General features: G+C 36.4%; 1 protein-coding gene across 3 annotated transcripts in view; it reads right to left on the bottom strand.

Annotated features, from left to right (window-relative positions):
• Positions 1 to 27,345, bottom strand: part of RANBP17 (RAN binding protein 17) — a 364,604-nt gene that overhangs the window by 327,276 nt on the left and 9,983 nt on the right. For all 3 annotated transcript variants that reach the window (XR_012129393.1, XM_036995225.2, XM_073232144.1), the window contains exons 3-5: positions 27,122 to 27,212; positions 6,458 to 6,624; positions 3,304 to 3,369 (exon numbers count right to left, since the gene is read on the bottom strand). Coding sequence is in view for 2 of the 3 variants with exons in the window: in XM_036995225.2 (XP_036851120.1) it covers positions 3,304 to 3,369; positions 6,458 to 6,624; positions 27,122 to 27,212 (324 nt within the window). In the remaining variant the exon portion in view is untranslated. The remainder of the gene's footprint in view (positions 1 to 3,303; positions 3,370 to 6,457; positions 6,625 to 27,121; positions 27,213 to 27,345) is intronic.

Raw genomic sequence — 27,345 nt, 5'->3', positions numbered from 1 at the left:
TAACAGAAGTCCAAAGTGATTACAGAAAGTCACTGGAACCTGTATTCAATATGTAAGGATCAAATTAGCATTTACAGCATTGCTCCCCTCTTTCAAATCAAAGCTCAGTCTGTCTCTCCTATAATACCTTCCCTCAATATATAAAAATATTTCTCCTTAACACAAATTAAAAATAGCATACAGCATTACAATCACAATTTATGAAGTACTCTTCACATATTATTTCACTTAATTCTCAAAACTAACTTGTGAGATTTATATTATCCTTTTTGTACATATGAGAAAATTAAAGTTCATAGGCACACTATCTTAGACAAACCCCTCATTACCACCCTATCTATAACAGGGTGAAAAGAACCTTGGGTTTACTGAGCACTTGTACATACTAGGTCCTGTGCTAGCAGCTTGCATAATCTTAGTAAGATCCATGGATGGTGTCATTCTCACTTTATTAGTTTATTATTTATTATATAACAAGTTAAATCATGTGCTTCCTAATAGGAGACAATGAGAAAACTACAGTATTGTTATATTCCTGACAAATTGCATAATTTGAATCTAACCAAGTGACAGTGATATGTAAGTTTAAAACCATTACCAAGTTTGTACAAAGCAGTAAGTAATAGAGCTAAAATACAAATCCAGGTCTAATTTCAGAGTCATCTTCAAGGCCTACATGCTTGTGTTACTTGGGTTGCTCAATTAGACATCCAATTTTTTGAGAAGAGGGACTGCACATCCATTTTCTACTGCATACATAAGCCTCTACCATGTTGGCTTCTAAAAAACGAAGATAACATTAATCCTCCTAACTTTTAGGGAACCTCAAGTTCAGGTATTTTTTTTAAAAGATAAATCCTTTATTGACACTACCTGAATTTACCTGGCTTACATCTGACAACTATAATATTTGATTTTCATCATGCACTGTAGATCTCCCTATTGCCTGGTTCAGAAGTGCTTAAGAAATACTAGTTGAAATTATAAATGCCATGAAATTAGGCTGAGTAAAAAGATTCCACAGATGCCATATATTTTTCACTATACAAAGCCAAAATCACACCTCAGACTTTGAAGCTTTTTTCAAAAGGCATTTGGTTCTATACGAGATAAGTCTGGAACATCTGATGTCAAAAAGTAAGAAAATGTTCAAAGAATAGTGATTAAATGTCAAATGGACATAGAAGGTAGCTTGAAAAGATTACTACTGAATATTTGGCAATCTGGAAATATTTGAACATCAAAATTTAATATTAATAACATATCACAACCTACTAAATAAAACAGGAAAGTAAGACTCCATACTGATGTAAATAAATGAATTAATCAGAAATTTGATGAGGAATGGATATTTTTAGGTACCTTAAAGTACTTCCCAACAAAATACTTATTCCTTATAAAGGAGAAAGAAAAACCCACAATGGGAAAAGCCTGGAAAAGACCATCTTTACCAATCAAGTGACCAAAGTGAACATCAGTAATATAAAAATCAAATCATGTGTTTCCTGGTAGGAGGCAATGAGAAGACCACAGTATTTCTGTGATATTCTGACAAATATGCATAATTTGAATCTAATCATGAAATATCAAACACTCCAAACCTGAAGGACATTTTACAAAACAACTGGCCTGTCATCTTCACAAGTGTAAGGTTTTATGAAAGTGAAAGACAGACTGAGGAATTTTTCCAGATAAAGTAGACTAATAAAACATGTCAAATAAATGAGATGCACAATTCTAAAATGGTTCCTTTCTGGGACAAATGGTGAAATTCAAATAAAGCATGAGGATAATAGTAATCTGTTGATTTTCTGATTTTAATGGTCACAGTGTGATCGTGTAGAAGAATGTCCTTGTATGTACAAAACACACTATTCCAGGATGATGTCGACAACTCAGTATCAAATGGTTGAGAAAAAACTTTGTATTACACTCAACTTTTCTGTAAGTTTTGAAAAAACTTGGTTGCTCTCTAAATCACACTGTATTAAAACTCCATATTATTAGTCTTGTCTCATAACAATTTAAACCCAGCAGACACTACCAGACCATTCTGTATTCCTATTGCGCTATGAAGTAGGAAACAACCACCAAAAAAGAGCTAGTTTTAAGATTAGCCAAAAGTTGATGGCTGTATAAGCTGGATGCTGGGTACATGTGGTTGTATGTACTATGCTCTTCACTTTTATGAGATAAAATATTTATACTAAAATTATTTTTTAAATATATTTTTTAAAAGAAAGTACAGTTTCTTAGACATATTTACAGTCTATTAGGATTAGCCAAAGTCCTTGTCATAATATCCCTGCCACTATAGTAACTGTTCCAGGTATTATCATTATAGCCCTGGAGCTACATACATATATACTGACATACATCCATAGGCAAGTGATCTTTACACATTTGGGACAGGACAGTCATGGGATGTGATGGTTGTGGTAAAGTAAAACCACTATATTTTAGAAATTTCTCCAATAAATCTAGAAATATTTTCTAATTCCCAACCAAACGTAAGTAGAAAATAGTTACTTGGGGTGATTTTTTTTTAATACACAGGAACTGTATATACAGAGGAAGCTGGCACATGGTCCTGGGTACACAAGCTTTCCATATACATACACAAATGCACACAAACACAAGCCATTCAAGATGATAGTTTTTAAATATAAACACTACATTCTCCTTTTTTATAACACTTTATAACACTGTTTTATATAAAACCCAACTTCTGCTTTTGTTCTGTCTGGAACCATGTTAAGTACAAAAGTGAACAGGAGCAGCTGAAAATGTGCTCAGCTGCTGAGCTCATAAAGGCACTGTTGGGGGGAGGCGTAGCTTCTGCAAATGTTCCTTGTACTGAGTGAAAATACATGCTAGCAAGTGGCAGAGTGCCAAGTGGCCTGTTCTTTGATGAGTCCTGCTGTGTACCCATTGTTGAGAATCAATTCACCAAACTGCTTGTCTTTTATTTGTAAGAGAATAAAAGGTCTGTTTCTCTTTTGCATATAATTTATTTCTTATGGAGGCTATATTAGTATATATGTATGGAAGATAAAAGGACAATTTTCCAATTGCCATGGAGCAAGCACTATGTCTAATTCCCTGTCCTTTGCAGTACTTTATACTACTGCTGCTATTTTCAATAACAATAAAAGTGTTCCAATACTTAATTATGCCACTAAAACAGACAAAAAAACCCCACTTGATTTATTCAGAGTTTTATGCCACACAAAAAAGATTTTTACATCAAAGAAACAGTATTACTTAGCAAACTTCATGTTGCCATTAAATAGAAAGACTTACCAGGTTCATCTCCTGAGTCAATTCTGAAAGGATTATTACTCCTATTATACAGTGTTCCACAGCACCCTTTGGAGAAAATAACCAAGTTTAGCTTAAGTGGAGATGTGATTGGTTCTGACTGTGCAAACCAGATAATACTTAAAAGTAATCAAATACTGAAACATCACATTTTCTTAATAATGTATTTATTAAAATATGTAAAAAAATCACTATGAGTTCCATAAGTAAAAAGAATTTCAAGTTCATTTTTTGAAGGATAAATTCGTGTGTACAGATTTGAGGGGAAAAAAATTCGCCTATCTTAGAACTGCATGATACTCTACAAAATGTTTTCAGCACCTAGAACTTATAATAAACTAAACCTCAAAATACAAGAGTTTAATATTTTTCCTAAGACCATGAATAAGAATGAATAAAAATGCTTTTTAGCTCTATAATATGTATGCTTGAAGGCTACTGAGATAGCTGCATTCAATAAATAATTAATAAATAGCTTAGGATCTAATTCAAATCCCTTGATCTAATATCAGATAAGATCACTGAGATCCTTTTAGTATTATTTAATAGTTCATGCATATGCATTTATTATGTGTCTGTAATGAAGGCATCTAAAGTGCCCAATGCACTGGGGTAAATACTTGCTTATCAATATGGCATATAGTTTGATAGCCTCTATAATGTTTTTAATTTAATCAGATTCCAATTTAATCTCAAAAACGTCCTTCAAATAAAAATTCAGATTTTATATGTACATTACTAACAAATTACCCTATCTGAAAATCACACTGAAAGAATGAAAATAATAAATGCAACATTTAGTTACAGTGTAATCATAAAAAAAGCACTAATACAAATGAAACACTCTCAAGTCTAAATTTTATAGCTGGCCATTGCTTCTATCACAGAATTCTACTAACACTGGATCATTAGGTATAATTAAGTTCAAACTATCTCAGAATTTTAAAAAATAAACAAAAGAAACATCCTATAATTTTTGTATTTTAATTCTCTATGGCTCTTCAGCAAAATCTGAACTGTCTGAAATGAGCTCCAGATTTCCTATTTCTGAAGCATCTACCCTCTTGTCTACCAAGCCAAAGTTCCCCCAAGTGTGGTTCCCTGACCCACTGCTGGTCTATGCATCTTCCAGTGACCTGCAAAATCAATTCTAATCCAAGAGTTTCATACTAGTTCATAAGATCAAAGAGTTTGCACCAGAACATAAAATAGCTAAGTCTCTAAGTACACTGTTCAGTTCAGCTGCCATTTTTTTTTATAGCAAGTCCTTGATAAAGGAAGCACCGTGTTGATTTATATTCTGATAAGGAAATAAACTCCTTATCTCATTGTGGACCAGCAAGTGCCCTAGATGACAATAGGATTTCCTGGGTATGCATGCAGAAAGGAGGCACACATATAAATGTTTGTACTGTGGCAAGAATTAGGCTGCAATAACAGAGAAAAAAAGATGTACAAAACATCAGGCCATGTAAGATTTAGCAAACTTAAAATAATTTTTAGTACAAAACTCACAGAAGCTGCTAAAACCCAAAGGATGCATGTTGTACTATTTTAGAGTACTAAAACACAAAGACAATTGTCTTTCTCATGACTCAACGATAGGTTAAGTCATATACCTAAAAAGCAAGTGCCTTTTTTTGTGATACTATAATAAACTTTGAAGGTAAACATTTTTGTTTCTTCTGGTCTTCCAAACTGACAAAAGCACACTAAAGCCCAAATTAAGTTCAACTAACCAGCCACTGAAAAGAGAGCTTGAGAAATGTTAACCAACAGAATGATTTCATTCCATTCAGTTTTCAACCGTGATTTTATTTTAAAGGAACTCCCAAGTTTATTGTTTACCCTAATGATTTTTGATAGCTGCATATAATTTCAGTAAATGACAAGAAAGGAGTGCCATTGTGTTAGCCAAAATTACAAGCACAACTCTACATGAGTGAAAAACTCATCTGTCTCTGAATAAACTATACTGCTCCAAGGTATATCTCTTCCGCGCTGAAACGCACTTATTCCTGTGAAATTTTAGATGACCAAGTATTTGTTAGCTGGAGTTTTATGAAAGATAAGCAGCAGGACAGTCTAGTATTTCATATTCTGAGGTTTCCAGCATTATACTATATGAGAGAGTTATATCATACACAGGGATTAAATTTTAAAGCTACTGTAAAAGAACTAAAATCTCAGAAAGTTCAAATTTTTCCTAACTGCTAATAAACCAATACTGAACCACCTCTCAATTAATCTAAACGCCAGTTTCTCCTCAAGAATTTTAAGAGATCACTGCTTCTTCAGCAGAGCACCAACTTAAGTACTTTTCTTGCAACTGGGGATAATGTTTATATGAAAAAAATATGTACCTTTAAGTATTGTAAATATGCATCTGAATTACATTGAGCAGGGCATTATGGTCATCTTAAGGGGCATAAAGGCACAGAAAATGGTAGATTTAGGTATCCCATGACATGTAAATACTGTGTGGAATGGCAAGTGGAATCACAATTTCAATTAGTGTCCTCTTCCTTTTTTTCTTTCTTGCTCATTTTTTTTACAGTCCAAATACCTGAATTTGCGTAAGTTAATGTGCATATGCTGCAACTTTAATCACTTAGTTTGGAACATTCTTGAGAAACAAACATAGTCAATGTGGTATAATGTAAAAACTTGAAATATATATATCTTAAGTTAGAAAACCTGTTGGAAGTGCTAACTCTCTGCTTTACTAGGTCATTATGCAACATGATGCAAATTAACTTTTCTAAGCCTGTTTTCTTATTTACAAGATGAAATCCATTTCACTGAAATATAATGAGCATTAAATCAGACAATACATGAAAAACATTACATACATGTTTATATATATGCAGTACTCAGATACATGTTAGAAATCACAGACCATATTCATGAAATTAGAAAACATAATTTGCATTCTTCTGGTTTGGAAGTTATATAATGGCCTGATCCTCATGTAATGGCAATAAAAAAATAAAAGACCCAGAGGATAAACTATAAATCATAATTAATATGGTACTGACAATACTGATATTGTCACAAAACAAACAATACAGCTTTAGGAAAAGCAGTTTTCAAAACCAAACTACTGACAGCCTATAATGTAATAATGACTTCTTACCTGAAGAAACTTCTTCACATCAGCAATAATTTCTCTGAAGACAAACTGGGTTTTCTGAACCTCAAACCACCCCAATTTACTGATTTTAGCAATGACTTGAATTAGGGCTTGAAAGACAAAGGGAGCCAGCTTGGGTTGTGATGCCACATAATGAAGAATGTAGTTTTCTGTAAGAAAATGTGATTCTGTGATGATTTGGACTTTTCAGTAACATAGTATGAATCATGTAAAGAAAAACAGGTGGTGATGATGACATGTTCCTGGACAAAAAGTTAATCCCTTTCTCCAAGGTATAACATAGTCACTCTGGTATAAGGCTTATTTTTTCTCAATTCAATTGATATACTAGGGGATGATTTGAGTATAATGAGATTGTCACTTTTGGTTTTGCATAATTTCATGTAGAAAAAAATGCTAGAATACAGAAAACTGAAACAAGGCCAATGGGCCAAGGCATACACATAATGCATATACCTCCAACATCTACTGGCTGTTTCAGTGCACCTCATGTTATCAGCCTTACCTGGTGTTTTAACTTTCCACACTGTTTCAGATCACCTCCTTCCACTACTTCATAATAACTCACAAACTCATAACCTTCTGTAGCCCACTTCGGCAAACAGACTTCAGGTCTTCTTTAAGATAAAATGTCATATTTACTCTACTAAAGTATTTAAACCACTTAACATGTATAAAACTTTATTATTCTTTTATTAGATTTTTTTTAATGTGTCACTGACAAAAAGGTTTGACTTTTATTTCCATAATGCCATTTCTCTCATAAATTCTGTGGTTTTACTGCATAACACTACACAGCAGTCACTTCTAGAATGCATATGTCATGTTATAGCATACTAAATGTATGCTATCCTACTTAGGTAGCATAAAAAATACAAATAGTACACAGTATTAGAAAATAAGCATATAAGTTAAAGAAAGTAAGAATAGACTAGTAAAGTAAGCTTGGAATAAAGTCAATATACCAAAATCTTGGGTAACAAGTGGATAACAAATTCTGCTATGAGCTTCCCAGTGGACTGAATAATTGAGGTCAAGTAACAAATATGCCAGAAAGTCTAAGAAAAATAGGAGAAAACGTTTTTGAAAAAGGAAAAGATCCACTTTCTACTTTGGTCCCAAAGGCCAGCATGCCACTTGGAAAGAGAGTAAAGAAAAAAAAAAGCAAATATCTCAATATTTAACTAGAAATAGCTTTAATAGAAAGAACTACAAAATCCAAGAACACTTTGAACAGTTGTTCTTGACAAATGTAGTGAGATTCTAGACAATAAAAAAAAGTTCTCATGACTAGCATATTTCAACCTTAATTTATATTAGCATTAATACAGTTAATACAAATAAAAAAGGAGATAAAGTATAATTTTTAAAGCACAGATTTTTGTAGCATTAAGATAAATCTGAAAGAGGTTTCTTCTATGGATTACAGTAATACAGTTTTCCTAAGCTTCATTATATGTAATCTTTTATTTCAATAACAAAATATAAAATGGCACTGCTTCCTGAATATAAAAGAAAATATGGTTTATTTACTTCATATACTTTTATTTTTAATACTGAGAAATTTAACCTGGATGGTATGTGGGGAATCCATATGTTGGTAGTGATAACCACCAGCAGATAATCTAAAAATAATAAATAACAAAATGAGACACAAACCAAGTTTCACATTTAAGCTAGGTATCAGTAAGCACACTTTCCCAGACTGCCTGAACAAAGGTATTAGCTAATAAGTTTCTTACCTAAGGCAGAAAAAAATTTAATAGACTATACTTGTTATTTTAGATGATGTTTTACATAAAATATTCTCATGATGCTTCTTATATGACCTATAATATTGTTTTAATTTAGTAAGTGGCAACGATTAACAAGAAGTAAAACAACAACAATCTCATCATCACCAGCTGAAGATGATAAGGAAAAACCATACACAGAAGGAAATGAAATGTTCAGAAAGACACATGGGAGAATGACATAAAACAGATGGAAAAACTCCTAGATGAAAGTAAATATGAAGTTGGAAAGCTATGCACTAGAGGCACTGTGAGTCCCAAATGCCTACATGACAATAACAATATTTAGCATTTGTGATTCCTTAGAATAAAAGTGCTTCCCAGCAAATACCTTATGTGGCTCTCATAGCAAAATGAAGATATTGCTATTATAAAACTATTATTTTGTTTCTTAGGAAAAAAATAACGAAGGTCAAAGTGGTGAAATGATTTATCACAGTAGCCAAATAGGGACTCTGAGTCAGGTTATTTTGATTTGTCTTAAGTTTTAGTTCATTGCTTCCAAATACTGGCCAATTTATTTTAGCAATAAGTAGTAATTCAGAACTCTACTAAATCCAAACTTGCAGACAGCATTCTGAAGTTCACTATCACTGAACTGATACTTTGGGTATTACACACTATAAAATTTAATATGAAATACTTGTTGACTGACTAACTGAAGTCAGGTAAAAAATATGTCACAGTTTATCAGAATAACATACAAAAAGAATATGAAGGAAAGGGGAAACAGTCTCCACTTTGGTCCCAAAGGTTAGTATGTTATTTTGGAAAAAAAGTAAAATGAAGGTAAATAACTCAATATGTAACTAAAAATGCTTTGATGGAAACAATTTCAAATTCTAAGAACACAATAATTTGAGCTATAATCTATGCCTAGAGAGTTGGTTTATGAAATATTTAGAGAGTGAGAACACACAGGACAAAAAGAAACTATCATAAGAAGTCAAGATAAGATTTATGTGAGTGAAGATGTAGAGAACCTAGAATCTTTTGCTGGTCAGAATGCAAAACAGTACAAGTACTTTGGAACACAATTTGGTAGTTCTTTAAAAGTCAAGCATAAGATAGGTGGAGCCAAGATGGTGGCATGGGTAGAACAGTGGAAATCTCCTCCCGAAACCATATATATTTTTGAAAATACAGCAAATACAACTATTCCTAAAAGAGGGACCAGAAGACACAGGACAACAGCCAGGCTACATCCACACCGGTGAGAACCCAGTGCCTCACAAAGGGGGTAAGATACAAGCTGCAGCCCGGCGGGACCCAAGCACCCCTCCCCCCAGCTCCCGGGGGGAGGAGTGGAGTCAGAGCAGGGAGGGAGAGGGAGCACAGGACTGCTAAACACCCAGCCCTAGCCATCTGCACCAGACCGCAGACACACAGTGCGTGCATTGGGTGCTGGAAACTAGGGAAACATGACATTAAGACCTGTGAGCAGGTCCCTGCAGCTGGCGCACCCAGGACAAAGAAAAGCAGGTGCTTTTTGAAAGTCTTAAAGGGACAGGGATCCCACAGCTGAACAGAAGCATCCTGGGACACTTAGCCCAGCAGCTGGGAATCCTGGAGAACTCTGGGCACCCTAACCCCCTGGGTGGCAGCACAGCTCAGAGGCCGCTCACAGAGATAAACAGCCTCCCGCCCACTTTCTCTCTGACTCGGCTCCGCCATAGTGGAGAAACAGCCTGAGGCAGTACAGCAGAGCTTCTTTCACAGCGGCCAGGCAAGAATTAGAAATCCCGTCTGCGCGCAGCTGCCCAGCACAAGCCACTAGGGGTCGCTGTTCTCCCAGGAGAGGAAAGCCACAAACCAGCAAGAAGGGAAGTTCTCCCAGCCAACATGAGCCTGCTCCCCACAAATACCTCTATCGCCATGAAAAGGCAAAAGAATTTGATACAGAGCAGACTAACCCAGACATCCTCCCCTGAAAAAGAATCTGGGGTGATAGACCTAACCAATTTCCCTGAAAAAGAATTCAAAATACAGGTCATGACCGTGCTGAAGGAGCTGCAGAGAAATATGCAAGAGTTAAGGAATGACGTCCGGAAGGAGATAATAGAAATGAAACAATCTCTGGAAGGATTTATAAGCAGAATGTGCGCAGCTGCCCAGCAGAAGCCACTAGAGGTTGCTGTTCTCCCAGGAGAGGAAGGCCAATAGGGAAGTTCTTCCAGCCATCACTCGTGCCAGCTCTGCAAACTATCTCTATCACCATGAAAAGGCAAAATTACAGGCAGACAGAGAACAGAGACAACACCCGAGAAGGGGACAGACCTAACCAGTCTTCCTGAAAAAGAATTCAAAATAAAAATCATAAACATACTGACAGAGATGCAGAGAAATATACAAGAGCTAAGGGATGAAGTCTGGAGGGAGATTACAGACGTCCGGAGGGAGATTACAGACACCAGAAAGGAGATTACAGAAGTAAAACAAACTCTGGAAGGATTTATAAGCAGAATGGATAAGATGCACGAGGCCATTGATGGAATACAAACCAGAGAACAGGAACGCACAGAAGCTGACACAGAGGGAGATAAAAGGATGTTCAGGAATGAATCAATATTAAGAGAACAGTGTGACCAATTCAAACTGAACAATATTTGCATAATACAGGTACCAGAAGAAGAAGGGAGAGAAAAAGGGATAGAAAGTGTCTTTGAAGAAATAATTGCTGAAAACTTCCCCAAACTGGGGAAGGAAATAATCGAGCAGACCACGGAATTACACAGAACCCCCAACAGAAAGGATCCAAGAAGGACAACACCAAGACACATAATAATTAAAATGGCAAGGATCAAGGACAAGGAAAGAGCTTTAAAGGCAGCTAGAGAGAAGAAAAAGGTCACCTACAAAGGAAAACCCATCAGGCTATCATCAGAATTCTCAACAGAAACCTTACAGGCCAGAAGAGAATGGGATGATATATTTAATGCAATGAAACATAAGGGCTTTGAACCAAGAATACTGTATCCAGCACAATTATCATTTAAATATGAAGGAGGGATTAAACAATTCCCAGACAAGCAAAAGTTGAGGGAATTTGTCTCCCACAAACCACCACTACAGGGTATTTTAGAGGGACTGCTCTAGGTGGGAGCACTCCTAAGGCTAAACAGAGGTCACCAGAGAAAATAAAATCAAAGCAAAGAAAGCAGACCAACCAAACACTAACTAAAGGCAAAAAATAAAATCAACTACCCACAAAAGCAGTTAAAGGAAGCACAAAAAGAGCACAGAATAAAACACCCAACATAAAAGAATGGAGGAGGAGGAATAAGAAGGGAGAGAAATGAAGAATCACGAGACAGTGTTCATAATAGCTCAATAAGTGAGTTAAATTAGGCAGTAAGATACTAAAGAAGCTAACCTTAAACCTTTGGTAACCACGAATCTAAAGCTTGCAATGGCAATAAGTACATATCTTTCAATAATCACCCTAATTGTAAATGGACTGAATGCACCAATCAAAAGCACCATCTATATGCTGCTTGCAAGAGACTACCTCAAACCCAAAGAAATGCACAGAATAAAAGTCAACGGATGGAAAAAGATATTTCATGCAAACAACAGGGAGAAAAAAGCAGGTGTTGCAGTACTAGTATGTGACAAAATAAGACTTCAAAACAAAGAAAGTAATAAGAGATAAAGAACGACATTACATAATGATAAAGGGTTCAGTCCAAAAAGAGGATATAACCATTATAAATATATATGCAACCAACACAGGAGTACCAGCATATGTGAAAGAAACACTAACAGAACTAAAGGAGGAAACAGAATGCAATGTATATATTTTAGGAGACGTCAACACACCACTCAATCCAAAGGACAGATTCACTGGGCAGAAAATAAGTAAGGACACAGAGGCACTGAACAACACACTAGAACAGATGGACCTAATAGCTATCTACAGAACTCTACATCCAAAAGCAACAGGATACACATTCTTCTCAAGTGCACATGGAACATTTTCCAGAAGAGACCACATACTAGGCCAAAAAAGAGCATCAGTAAATTCAAAAAGATTGAAATTCTATCAACCAACTTTTCACACCACAAAGGTATAAAACTAGAAATAAATTGTACAAAGAAAGCAAAAAGGCTCACAAACACATGGAGGCTTAACACCATGCTCCTAAATAATCAATGGATCAACAACCAAATTAAAATGGAGATCCAGCAATATATGAAAATAAAAGACAACAACACAAAGCCCCAACTTCTGTGGGATGCAGCGAAGGCAGTTCTAAGAGGAAAGTGTATAGCAATCCAGGCATATTTAAAGAAGGAAGAACAATCCCAAATGAATAGTCTAATGTCACAATTATTGAAATTGGAAAAAGAAGAACAAATGAGGCCTTAAGTCAGCAGACGGAAGGACATAATAAAGATGATAGAAGACATAAATAAAATTGAGAAGAATAAAACAATAGAAAAAATCAATGAAACCAAGAGTTGGTTCTTTGAGAAAATAAACAAAATAGACAAGCCTCTAGCCAAACTTAATAAGAGAAAAAGAGAATCAACACACATCAACAGAATCAGAAACGAGAAAGGAAAAATCACGATGGACCCCATAGAAATACAAAGAATTATTAGAGAATACTATGAAAACCTATATGCTAACAAGCTGGAAAACCAGAAAAAATGGACAACTTCTTAGAAAAATATAACCTACCAAGACTGACCAAGAAACACAAAATCTAAACAAACCAACTACTGGCAAAGAAATTGAAGCGGTAATCAAAAAACTACCCAGGAACAAAACCCCCGGGCCAGATGGATTTACCTCAGAATTTTATCAGACATACAGAGAAGACATAATACCCATTCTCCTTAAAGTGTTCCAAAAAAATTGAAAGGAGGGAATACTCCCAAACTCATTCTATGAAGCCAACATCACCCTAATACCAAAACCAGGCAAAGACCCCACCAAAAAAGAAAATTACAGACCAATATCCCTGATGAATGTAGATGCAAAAATACTCAATAAAATCTTAGAAAACAGAATTCAACAGTATATCAAAAGGATCATACACCATGAACAAGTAGGATTCATCCCAGAGATGCAAGGATAGTACAACATTCAAAAATCCATCAACATCATCCACCACATCAACAAAAAGAAAGACAAAAACCACATGATCATCTCCGTAGATGCTGAAAAAGCATTTGACAAAATTCAACATCCATTCATGATAAAAACTCTCAGCAAAATGGGAATAGAGGGCAAGTACCTCAACATAATAAAGGCCATATATGATAAACCCACAGCCAGCATTATACTGAACAGCGAGAAGCTGAAAGAATTTCCTCTGAGATTGGGAACCAGACAGGGATGCCCACTCTCCCCACTGTTATTTAACATAGTACTGGAGGTCCTAGCCATGGCAATCAGACAAAACAAAGAAATACAAGGAATCCAGATTGGTAAAGAAGAAGTTAAACTGTCACTATTTGCAGATGATATGATACTGTACATAAAAAACCTTAAAGACTCAACTCCAAAACTACTAGAACTGATATCAGAATACAGCAAAGTTGCAGGATACAAAATTAACACACAGAAATCTGTAGCTTTCCAGTACACTAACAATGAAACAATAGAAAGAGAAATCAGGAAAACAATTCCATTCACCATTGCATCAAAAAGAATAAAATACCTAGGAATAAACCTAACCAAAGAGGTGAAAGACTTATACTCTGAAAACTACAAGTCACTCTTAAGAGAAATTAAAGGGGACACTAATAAATGGAAACTCATCCCATGCTCATGGCTAGGAAGAATTAATATCGTCAAAATGGCCATCCTGCCCAAAGCAATATACAGATTTGATGCAATCCCTCTCAAATTACCAGCAACATTCTTCAATGAATTGGAACAAATAATTCAAAAATTCATATGGAAACACCAAAGACCCCGAATAGCCAAAGCAATCCTGAAAAAGAAGAATAAAGTAGGGGGGATCTCACTCCCCAACTTCAAGCTCTACTACAAAGCCATAGTAATCAAGACAATTTGGTACTGGCACAAGAACAGAGCCACAGACCAGTGGAACAGATTACAGACCCCAGAAATTAACCCAAACATATATGGTCAATTAATATTTGATAAAGGAGCCATGGACATACAATGGCAAAATGACAGTCTCTTCAACAGATGGTGCTGGCAAAACTGGACAGCTACATGTAGGAGAATGAAACTGGACCATTGTCTAACCCCATATACAAAGGTAAACTCAAAATGGATCAAAGACCTGAATGTAAGTCATGAAACCATTAAACTCTTGGAAAAAAACATAGGCAAAAACCTCTTAGACATAAACATGAGTGATCTCTTCTTGAACATATCTCCCCGGGCAAGGAAAACAACAGCAAAAATGAGCAAGTGGGACTACATTAAGCTGAAAAGATTCTGTACAGCGAAAGACACCATCAATAGAACAAAAAGGAACCCTACAGTATGGGAGAATATATTTGAAAATGACAGATCCGATAAAGGCTTGACGTCCAGAATATATAAAGAGCTCACACGCCTCAACAAACAAAAAACAAATAACCCAATTAAAAAATGGGCAGAGGAACTGAACAGACAGTTCTCCAAAAAAGAAATACAGATGGCCAACAGACACATGAAAAGATGCTCCACATCGCTAATTATCAGAGAAATGCAAATTAAAACTACAATGAGGTATCACCTCACACCAGTAAGGATAGCTGCCATCCAAAAGACAAACAACAACAAACGTTGGTGAGGCTGTGGAGAAAGGGGAACCCTCCTACACTGCTGGTGGGAATGTAAATTAGTTCAACCATTGTGGAAAGCAGTATGGAGGTTCATCAAAATGCTCAAAACAGACCTACCATTTGACCCAGGAATTCCACTCCTAGGAATTTACCCAAAGAATGCAGCAATCAAGTTTGAGAAAGACAGATGCACTCCTATGTTTATCGCAGCACTATTTACAATAGCCAAGAATTGGAAGCAACCTAAATGTCCATCGGTAGATGAATGGATAAAGAAGATGTGGTACATATACACAATGGAATACTACTCAGCCATAAGAAGTGGAAAAATCCAACCATTTGCAGCAACATGGATGGAGCTGGAGAGTATTATGCTCAGTGAAATAAGCCAAGCGGAGAAAGAGAAATACCAAATGATTTCACTCACCTGAGGAGTATAGGAACAAAGGAAAAACTGAAGGAACAAAACAGCAGCAGAATTACAGAACCCAAAAATGGACTAACAGGTACCAAAGGGAAAGGAACTGGGGAGGATGGGTGGGCAGGGAGGGATAAGGGGGGGGAAGAAGAAGAGGGGTATTAAGATTAGCATGCATGGGGGGAGGGAGAAAGGAGAGGGTGGGCTGCACAACACAGAGAGGACAAGTAGTCACTCTACAACATTTTGCTAAGCTGAGGGACAGTAACCGTAATGTGGTTGTTAGGGGGCATCTGATATAGGGGAGAGCATAGTAAACATAGTATTCTTCATGTAAGTGTAGATTAAAAATTAAAAAAAAAAAAAATAAAGAAAGAAAGAAAGAAAAGGGGGATTACTCCTTAACAGGATAAAACTATTGGTAAATCAAAGATCAACGCATGCTTTAAATATCCTTAATGTTGATCACTTAAAGGGTGTCAGATGATCAGCTATGGAGGTACTCTTTTCTGATAATATTCCTTTCTCTTAATTAAAAAAAAAAAAAAAAAAAAAGCTACTGTGTGCTGACCTCCAATGAGTTCTGCACAGTGGTATAGAGGGCATGTAAAAGTGTGGGCAAAGGGTCTGTTTGTTTCTATGCAGAAGATCAAGGCCTAGCTTGGATACCCAGAAAATGAACTAAGATACGATATGAGGAGGAGCTTCCGGCATCAGCACTCTCTGGAGGACTTGTGCCGGAGGATGATCATCAAAAAGCCTCCACAGGGATCCGGACGATGCTGTGGTTGTGGCTGCATCCAGCCCACCGTCTCCTGGACTGGCCATAGGAATGAGGAGGGAGATGTCTAGGCTGGCATGTGCATACAGTGAGACAACGAATTTGACCGGATCTGTACTGTTGGAACTCAACCAGGAGTTGGGAGGGGTGCAAGTTGTAGCACTCCAAAATCTCATGACTATAGACTATCTATGGTTAAAAGAACATATGGGATGTGAACAGATCCCAGAAATGGGCTGCTTTAATTTGTCTGATGGTTCAAGTACAGTTGGACAATATCCATCATATCATAGATAAATTTTCACAAATGCCTAGGGTGCCTAAATGGTTTTCTTGGCTTCACTGGAGATGGATGGTAATTATAGATTTGCTTTGTTTATGTCACCGTATTCCTATTATGTTAATATGTGTGTGCAAATTAGTTAGTAGTTTAAAACCTATACATACTTAAGGTACTATACAAGAAGATATGTCAAAGAAACAATCAATCCTCCCATGTTTCCTTCATATGCTACATCTATAGCTTTTCTTCTTCCTTCCTAATTACAACCCTTAAATAGAATTCGTGCCTCATATCGAATTTACCGAGTATCATAATTCCTCCAGGTGGTAAAGATACCTCGAGACAAGTGCTGGGCATAGAAGCCACAGGGCATAAATCTGCAAAGAAGTAAAAAGCTAACCTTTGCAAACAATATGGCTTCTCTCTCACTTACCAACTTTACATTTCCCTGTATGGCCCCGGAAGATGACTGGTTAGCCAGAGACGGGTAAGATTCCTCAAGGGAGGAACAACCTAAGACAGGCACAGTCGCAGGGGGGCCATCAGGTGAGAATTTGGGGATCAACAGAGGTGAGGCTCAGAACCTCACCCCCCCTGCTTTGAGAGAAATCTTCTGCATCCGGGGATGTCTTGCTGCCCTTGTCTAGCCTGGATTAATACTTAGTCCATAGGCACACACCTGATCATCTGATCATCTACATTTGCCTTCTTACAGCACTAAACTATGTTTTCTACCTTTATCTTGCATCTACCTACCACTTCAGCATTTTATTAAAAATAAAAAAAATACTAATAATAGGAGAAATGTGGGATCAACATATAAATCAAGTACAAAAATCAAACAAATATTCATATTTGACCTGATTGTTTATAGGTCATATTGCATGATCAAAACCGAAAGTTTCTGTGATGAATGCCCTTGTACTGTTCACCATGTAAGAATTTATTCACTATGTAAGAATTCGTTCACCATGTAAGAACTTGTTCGTTATGCTTCAGAAGATTGGAGACTGACGAGAATTAGGCTTGAGATGGATTAATGATTGTACATTGAGCGTTGACCCCCCTATACTGAATTTTATTGTTGTTAACAACCATTTGATCAATAAATATGAGAGATGCCCTCTCAAAAAAAAAAAAAAATGTACAAGGGAACTTCAATAAGATTAACAGATGACTTCACTCAGAAACTGTGGAGGACAGAATAATGATATCTGTAAAATATTGAAAGTAAAGACTTGTATTCAGTGAAACTATTCTTCAAAAATAAAGACATTGCCAGATAAAAAAAAAAAAAAAAAAAATGGCCATCCTGCCTAAAGCAATATACAGATTTGATGCAATCCCTCTCAAATTACCAGCAACATTCTTCAATGAATTGGAACAAATAATTCAAAAATTCATATGGAAACACCAAAGACCCCGAATAGCCAAAGCAATCCTGAAAAAGAAGAATATAGTAGGGGGGATCTCACTCCCCAACTTCAAGCTCTACTACAAAGCCACAATAATCAAGACAATTTGGTACTGGCGCAAGAACAGAGCCACAGACCAGTGGAACAGATTAGAGACTCCAGACATTAAACCAAACATATATGGTCAATTAATATTTGATAAAGGAGCCATGGACATACAATGGCAAAATGACAGTCTCTTCAACAGATGGTGCTGGCAAAACTGGACAGCTACATGTAGGAGAATGAAACTGGACCATTGTCTAACCCCATATACAAAGGTAAACTCAAAACGGATCAAAGACCTGAATGTAAGCCATGAAACCATTAAACTCTTGGGAAAAAACATAGGCAAAAACCTCTTAGACATAAACATGAGTGACCTCTTCTTGAACATATCTCCCGGGGCAAGGAAAACAACAGAAAAATGAGCAAGTGGGACTACATTAAGCTGAAAAGCTTCTGTACAGCGAAGGACACCATGAATAGAACAAAAAGGAACCCTACAGTATGGGAGAATATATTTGAAAATGATAGATCCGATAAAGGCTTGACGTCCAGAATATATAAAGAGCTCACACGCCTCAACAAACAAAAAACAAATGACCCAATTAAAAAATGGGCAGAGGAACTGAACAGACAGTTCTCCAAAAAAGAAATACAGATGGCCAACAGACACATGAAAAGATGCTCCACATCGCTAATTATCAGAGAAATGCAAATTAAAACTACAATGAGGTATCACCTCACACCAGTAAGGATAGCTGCCATCCAAAAGACAAACAACAACAAACGTTGGTGAGGCTGTGGAGAAAGGGGAACCCTCCTACACTGCTGGTGGGAATGTAAATTAGTTCAACCATTGTGGAAAGCAGTATGGAGGTTCATCAAAATGCTCAAAACAGACCTACCATTTGACCCAGGAATTCCACTCCTAGGAATTTACCCAAAGAATGCAGCAATCAAGTTTGAGAAAGACAGATGCACCCCTATGTTTATCGCAGCACTATTTACAATAGCCAAGAATTGGAAGCAAGCTAAATGTCCATCGGTAGATGAATGGATAAAGAAGATGTGGTACATATACACAATGGAATACTACTCAGCCATAAGAAGCGGAAAAATCCTACCATTTGCAGCAACATGGATGGAGCTGGAGAGTATTATGCTCAGTGAAATAAGCCAAGCGGTGAAAGAGAAATACCAAATGATTTCACTCATCTGAGGAGTATAAGAACAAAGGAAAAACTGAAGGAACAAAACAGCAGTGGAATTACAGAACCCAAAAATGGACTAACAGGTACCAAAGGGAAAGGAACTGGGGAGAATGGGTGGGCAGGGAGGGATAAGGGGGGGGAGAAGAAGAGGGGTATTAAGATTAGCATGCATGGGGGGGAGGGAGAAAGGGGAGGGAGGGCTATATAACACAGAGAGAACAAGTAGTGATTCTACAACATTTTGCTATGCTGATGGACAGTAACCGTAATGTGGTTTTTAGGGGGGACCTGATATAGGGGAGAGCATAGTAAACATAGTATTCTTCATGTAAGTGTAGATTATAGATTAAAAAAAAAAAGAAAGGAAGAAAGAAAAGGGGGATCACTCCTTGATAGGATAAAACTATTGGTAAATCAAAGATTAACACATACTTTAAATATCCTTAATGTTGATCACTTAAAGGGTGTCAGATGATCAGCTATGGAGGTACTCTTTTCTGATAATATGCCTTTCTCTTAATAAAAAAAAAAAAAAGCACCTCCTGTGTGCTGACCTCCAATGAGTTCTACACAGTGGCATAGAGGGCATGTCAAAGGGTGGGCAAAGGGTCTGTTTGTTTCTATGCAGAAGATCAAGGCCTAGCTTGGATACCCAGAAAATGAACTAAGATACGATATGAGGAGGAGCTTCCGGCATCAGCACTCTCTGGAGGACTCGTGCCGAGGGATGATCATCAAAAAGCCTCCACAGGGATCTGGGAGATGCTGCGGTTATGGCTGCGTCCACCCCACCGTTTCCTGGACTTGCCATTGGAATGGGGAGGAAGATGTCTAGGCTGGCATGTGCATACAGTGAGACAACGAATTTGACCGGATCTGTACTGTTGGAACTCAACCAGGAGTTGGGAGGGGTGCAAGTTGTAGCACTCCAAAATCTTACGACTATAGACTATCTATGGTTAAAAGAACATATGGGATGTGAACAGATCCCAGAAATGGGCTGCTTTAATTTGTCTGATTTCTCTCAGACTGTTCAAGTACAGTTGGACAATATCCATCATATCATAGACAAATTTTCACAAATGCCTAGGGTGCCTAAATGGTCTTCTTGGCTTCACTGGAGATGGCTGGTAATTGTAGATTTGCTTTGTTTATGTCACCATATTCCTATTATGTTAATATGTGTGCGCAAGTTAGTTAGTAGTTTAAAACCAATACATGCTTAAGGTACTCTACAAGAAGATACGTCAAAGAAATAATCAATCCTCCCATGTTTTCTTCCATATGCTACCTCTATAGCTTTTCTTCTTCCTTCCTAATTACAACACTTAAATAGAATTCGTGCCTCATATCGAATTTACCGAGTATCATAATTCCTCCAGGTGGTAAAGATACCTCGAGACAAGTGCTGGACATAGAAGCCACAGGGCATAAATCTGCAAAGAAGTAAAAAGCTAACCTTTTCAAACAATATGGCTTCTCTCTCACTTGCCAACTTTACATTTCCCTGTATGGCCCCGGAAGATGACTGGTTAGCCAGAGACGGGTAAGATTCCTCAAAGGAGGAACAACCTAAGACAGGCACAGTCGCAGGGGGCATCAGGTGAGAAATTGGGGAACAACAGTGGTGAAGCTTAGAACCTCAGCCCCCCCTGTTTTGAGATAAAGCTTCTGCATCCGTGGATGTTTTATTGCCCTTGTCTAGCTTGGATTAGCACATAGTCTACAGGCACACACCTGATCATCTACAATTGCTCTCTTACAACACTAAACTATGTTTTCTAACTTTATCTTGCATCTACCTACCACTTCAGCATTTTATTAAAAATAAAAATAATAATAATAATAAAGGGAGAAATGTGGGATCCACATATAAATCAAGTATAAAAATCAAACGAATATTCATATTTGACCTGATTGTTTATAGTTCATAATGCGTGATCAAAACTGAAAGTTTCTGTGATGACAGCCCTTGTACTGTTCACCATGTAAGAACTTATTCACTATGTAAGAATTCGTTCACCATGTAAGAACTTGTTTGTTATGCTTCAGAAGATTGGAGACTGACGAGAATTAGGCTTGAGATGGATTAATGATTGTGCATTGAGCACTGACCCCCCTATACAGAATTTTATTGATAAACAAATATGAGAGATGCCCTCTCAGAAAAAAAAAAAGAATAAAGAAAAACCTGAAGGAACAAAACAGCAGCAGACTCACAGAACCCAAGAATGGATGAATAGTTACCAAAGGGAAAGGGACTGGGGAAGGTGTGTGGGAAGGGAGCGGTAAGAGGGGGGAAAGAAAGAGGGTATTACAATTAGTATGTATAATTAGCATATGGGGGGGACATGGGGAGGGCTGTGCAACACAGGGAAGACAAGTAGTGATTCTATGCTGATGGATAGTGACTGTAATGGGTTGTGTGTGGGGGTACTTGGTGAACAGGGGAGCCTAGTAAACATAATGTTCTTCATGTAATTGTACATTAATGATACCAACAACAACAAAAAAAAGTTAAGCATAAACCTATGACCCAGCAATGCTACTCCTACCAATGTATCTACTCAAGAGAAATGAAAATGTATTTTCCACACAAAGACTTGTCTGTCAATGTCCACAGCAGCACTGTGCCAAAAATGTGCCAAAATATTACAGCAACATTCTGCCAAAAACCAGAAACAACTCAAATGCCCATTGAGTAGTGAATGGATAACAAAACGTCATATATTTATACAAGGGAATACTATTCTACAATTAAAAAAGACAAAATACTGTTACATGCTACAACATGGATGAACCTTAAAAACATTTTTCTAAGTAAAAGAAGCCAGATGCACAAAACTACATACGGTATGGCTTTATTTATATGAAATATCCATAAAAGGTAAATCTGTAGAAGAAGAAAGCATCTTAGACATTGATGATATGGAAGCAGGACTGCCTGTAAATGACCGTGAGGGCTCTTTGGGGATGAAGGAAATTTTCTAACACCAAATTGTGAGGATGTTCCCCAAACCCTAATTTACTAAAAATCATTAAAATTAAAATAACTAAATTTTATGGTATATAAATTATACTTTAATAAAACTGTTTGAAGGGAGGGAGGAACCAGAAGGGAAGAGAAGGGAAGGAGGGAGGGAGGAAGGGAGGGAAGGAGGGAGGGAAGGAGGGAGGGAGGGAGGGAGGGAGGGAGGGAGGGAAGGAGGGAGGGAGGGAGGGAAGGAGGGAGGTCTGATTGATTAATATAGGTAGTTAAATTTAAGCTACACTTTCATTTGAAGAGATGAAAAGGACAGCATTCCAGGCTACAGAAACAAAATAAGAAAAGGCACCAAGGCACAAATAACAAGGCATGAAGGGAAGACCTTCTGCCACAACTAATAGCTAGTACCAATGAGGATAAAATGCTACAATTATAGATTCTTGAAGGGACTTGAACACTGAGCTAAGGAAATGGTACTTAACTGATAAGCAATAGTAAGCCATTGTTTACTTACACTTATAAAGGTAGAAAATAGTGTGGTGGACACAGAGAAATGGCAATAGAGTTAATGCTGGGAAATGAGATGTGTAGTATGGAACCATATAATGAAGGACTGAGGATTTGGAAATTGATGTAATAAAGGCAATGCAACTATTAAGGCAATTCTCTGACACACTTTCCATTTTAACTGACATGCCAATTATTGCACCGACGTGTCAGACATGACACGACAAACACTCTAATCTATTTGTAGAAACAAGAGTAGAAAGTCAAACAAAGAAGCTCATAAAGGAAACCCATCATTTGTTGTTTAAATGGTTTGTAGGTTTCTACTTTTCTCTTTTTTCCAAATTTCCTTTAATGAGTATTCTTATTTTTAAAAGTGTCCATTTAAAAAATATAAGTCAAATAGACAGTCCAGTATCTCTCTATCAACATAGAAGCAAAAATCCTCAACAAACTATTAACAAATCAAATCCAACAATGTATAAAAAAAACACATATATCACAACTAAGTGGTGGATTTATCACAGGTAAGCAAGTCTGGTTCAACATTCAAAAACATTCAACTAATATGATCAGCCAACCAACCAACCTTCAATTAATGTAATCAACACAAGTTATGGAAGAAAAATCACATGATTGTAAAAATAGATCCTGAAAAAGCATTTAACAAAATTGAACAGCTATTCATGATGAAAACTCTCAGCAAACTAGGAACAAAGGGGAACTTCCTCAACTTGATAAAGAACATCTACAAAAAACCTACAACTGATGAATGAAATCTCATTCATCTCTCATTTATCTCTCAATAAATGGAGAGATACTCCATGGTCATGGATAGGAAGATTCAATATTGTCAAGATGTCAGGTCTTCCCAAATTGATCTGTTCATTCAATGTAATCCCAATCAAAATCCCAGCAAGTTATTTTGTGGATACTGACAAACCGATTCAAAAGTTTATATAGAGAGGCAAAAGACCCAAAAGAGCCAATACAATACTGAAGGAGAAGAATAAAGTTGGAAGTCTGACACTACCCAACTTTAAGACTTATTATAAAGCTACAGTAATCAAGGCAGTGTTGAACTGATGAAAGAACAAATAGATCAATGAAACAGAACAGAGTGCCCAGAAATAGACCCATATCAATATACTCAACAGATATTTGACAAAGGAGCAAAGGTAATAAAATGGAGTAAAGTCTTTTCAACAAATGGTGCCAGAACTAGACATCCACATGCCAAAAAAGTAAATCTAGACACAAACCTTACACTCTTCACAAAAATTAACCCCACATGGATCACAGTCCTAAACATAAATTGTAAAACTAGAAAAAAGATCCTAAAAGATAACATAGAAAAAAAACCTTCATGATCTTGAGTTTGCCTATGACTTTTTACACTCAACAACAAAGGCATGATTTGTTAAAAAATAATTGATAAGCTTGATTTCATTAAAATTAACTACAGCTCTATGAGAGACAATGTCAAGAAAAGAAGAAGACAAGCCACAGACTGGAAGAAAATCTTTGCAAAAGATGTATCTGAGAAAGGACTATTATCTAAAATACACAAAAAAACTCTTAAAATGCAACAATAAGACCTCCTACACAGCTGGTGGGAATGTAAATTAGTTCAACCATGTGGAAAGCAGTATGGAGGTTCCTCAAAAAACTCAAAATAGAAATACCATTTGACCCAGAAATTCCATTCCTAGGAATTTACCCTAAGAATGCAGCAGCCCAGTTTGAAAAAGACATATGCACCCTTAGCTTATCGCAGCACTATTTACAATAGCCAAGAAATGGAAGCAACCTCCTAAGTGTCCATCAGTAGATGAATGGATAAAGGAGATGTGGTACATATACACAATGGAATATTATTCAGCCATAAGAAGAAAACAAATCCTACCATTTGCAACAACATGGACGGAGCTAGAGGGTATTATGCTCAGTGAAATAAGCCAGGCAGAGAAAGACAAGTATCAAATGATTTCACTCATCTGTGGAGTATAAGAACAAAGAAAAAAACTGAATGAAAAAAGCAGCAGCAGATTCACAGAACCCAAGAATGGACTAACAGTTACCAAAGGGAAAGGGACTGGGGAGGATGGGTGGGAAGGGAGGGATAAGGGGGGAAAATGGGCATTACAATTAGCACACATAATGTAGGGGGGGTGGGGCATAGGGAAGGCAGTACAACACAGAAAAGACAAGTAGTGATTCTATAGCATTTTACTACGCTGATGCACAGTGACTATAATGGGGTATGTGGTGGTGACTTGATAATAGGGGAAGTCTAGTAACCATAATGTTGGTCATGTAATTGTACATTAATGATACCAAAAAAAAGAAAAGTCATTTAATAAACTTCAACATGCATTTCTGACTAAAAGGGGATACTATATATGGCAAAATAATAAGTACCTCTCAAACCAAAAAATTAAAAAAAACCTGAAACAAGTTGTTGCTTCTGGAGAATAGGATTCAGGAAGACTTTTATCATTTACACAATACATTTCTGCGAGAATTACAAAGGAAATGCAAACTTGCAGGAGTTACCCTATGATAAAGAAAAATGGCAGGCCAGGCCCTGGAGGGCCTTGAGTGACAAAATAAATAAATAAAATAAAATAAAATTTCAACAATAAGAAAATAAACAACTTGATTTAAAAATGGGCCAAAGACTTATATAGATATGTCATCAAAGAATATATAAAGATGGCAAGTAAACTTATGAAGAGATGTTAAACATCATATGTTAATAGGGAACTACAAATTAAAACAACCATAAGATACTACTACACACCTATCAGAATGGGCAAAATCCAAAACACAACACCAAATGTTGGCAAAGTTGTGGAACAACAGGAACTCTCATTCATTGCTGCTGGGAAAGCAAAATGGTACAGCCACTTTAGAAGACAGGCTGGCAATTTCTTACAAACCTAAACACAGTCTTTCTATATGATCCAGCAACCACTTTCCTTAATGTTTATCAAATGAGTTGCAAATTTAAGTCCACACAAACACCTGCTTTACAAGCAGCTTTATTCATAATTGTCAAAATGTAAAAGAAATCAAGATGCTCTTCAGTAGGTGAATAGATAAAACTATGGTATATCCAAACAATGGCATACCATTCAACACTAAAAACAAATGAGCTACCAAGCCATGAAAAGACATGGAACCTTAAATGCATATTAGTTAAGTAAAGAAGCCAATATGGAAAGGCTACTTACTATATGATTCCAATTATATGACATTCTGGAAAAGGCAAAGCTATGGAAACAGTAAAAAGATCAGTGGTTGTGACTGCCAGGGGATTAGAGGGTAGAGAGGGATGAACAGTCATAACACATTTATTCAAACCCCCAGAATCTACAATACCAAGAGTGAACTCTAGTGTAAAGTATGGGTTTTGAGTAATAATGACTGTGGATGTACGTTCATCAGTTGTAACAAATGTACCATTCTGGTGCAGGACATGAGTAATAGGGGAGGCTACACATGGGTGGAGGCAGGGAAATATGGGAACTCTGAACTTTTTGCTTAATTCTGTTGTGAACCTGACACTGCTCAAATATATGAAGCAAATGACAAGTTATTGTATAATTCAATCATTCAAAAATTGAGCTTAAAGATCCATCATACATAATACATTTTAATTTTTCTGATACATAAATATGAATGTGACCTTGAGGTTGGAAAGCAGAAATGAGTCAACAGTCTATTTGTAATATGAACAAAGATAAAAAATCCCATACCTCAATTATTAGAGCTTTGTCCATATTAAAGGCAAATTCACACACACAAAAATCTTGAAATACATTACTTCTGAGAAATATACTGCTATTTCACAGAATCAGTTTTCCAACTACACTAAGTTCCAAACTGTTCATCCACATATACATTAACTTCCTTATCAATAGGAATCTGCTTTTGATTTTAAATGCATCTCAAATGATTTTGGTATAGCATCCTGAGAAATACTGGAGATTTGATTTCTTTCCTATCAGTTGTATATGAAGTTAAGAGAATGGCTAAGAGCATGGAATCCACAGTGTGGGTTTGAATCACAGCTCTACTACTTCTAGCTGTGTGATCTTGGGCGTATTACAGAGCCTATCAAATCTAACTTTCTCATTCATAAAATAGGATAACAATAGTACCCACTTCATAAATTTGGTGAATGAAATAAGAGAGTGCAAATTTTAGTAAATAATACACACAATAAAATGTTTGTTATTTGTTATTAAACTAAACAAATGCTTTTTAAATTACACATTGCTATATTATACATCATTCCTCATCACTAGATGGATAACGGAGACTTGACTAGTCATCTTTAAAAAAATGAAAGAATCAAGTAACTTGCATGATTTTTAACACTTTAACATATTTAAAAGAAAAAATTATTTTAAAGTACAATTTAATAGAAAGCATAACAAACCACTTACTGATATCTATCCTCTGTTCAATTGGCAAAGGACTGACTCGACTAACAAGTTTTGAAAGACATGTTGCTGCAAGGAGCTGAGCATAGGATGTCTGGAGAGAAAAATAAATTAATATTATTAGAAATGATATTAGAATAATCAAAACATTATGATAGAACTTTTCCTAAGCAATAATGGGAACTTTTCTGGTTTTCCAAACTGGCTAATTTACAATAGATTATCTA

The sequence above is a fragment of the Manis javanica genome, chromosome 1 (genome assembly GCF_040802235.1).
Source record: "Manis javanica isolate MJ-LG chromosome 1, MJ_LKY, whole genome shotgun sequence".
In the NCBI taxonomy this organism is placed as follows: Eukaryota; Metazoa; Chordata; class Mammalia; order Pholidota; family Manidae; genus Manis; species Manis javanica.
This window is presented reverse-complemented; position numbering and strand designations above follow the sequence as displayed.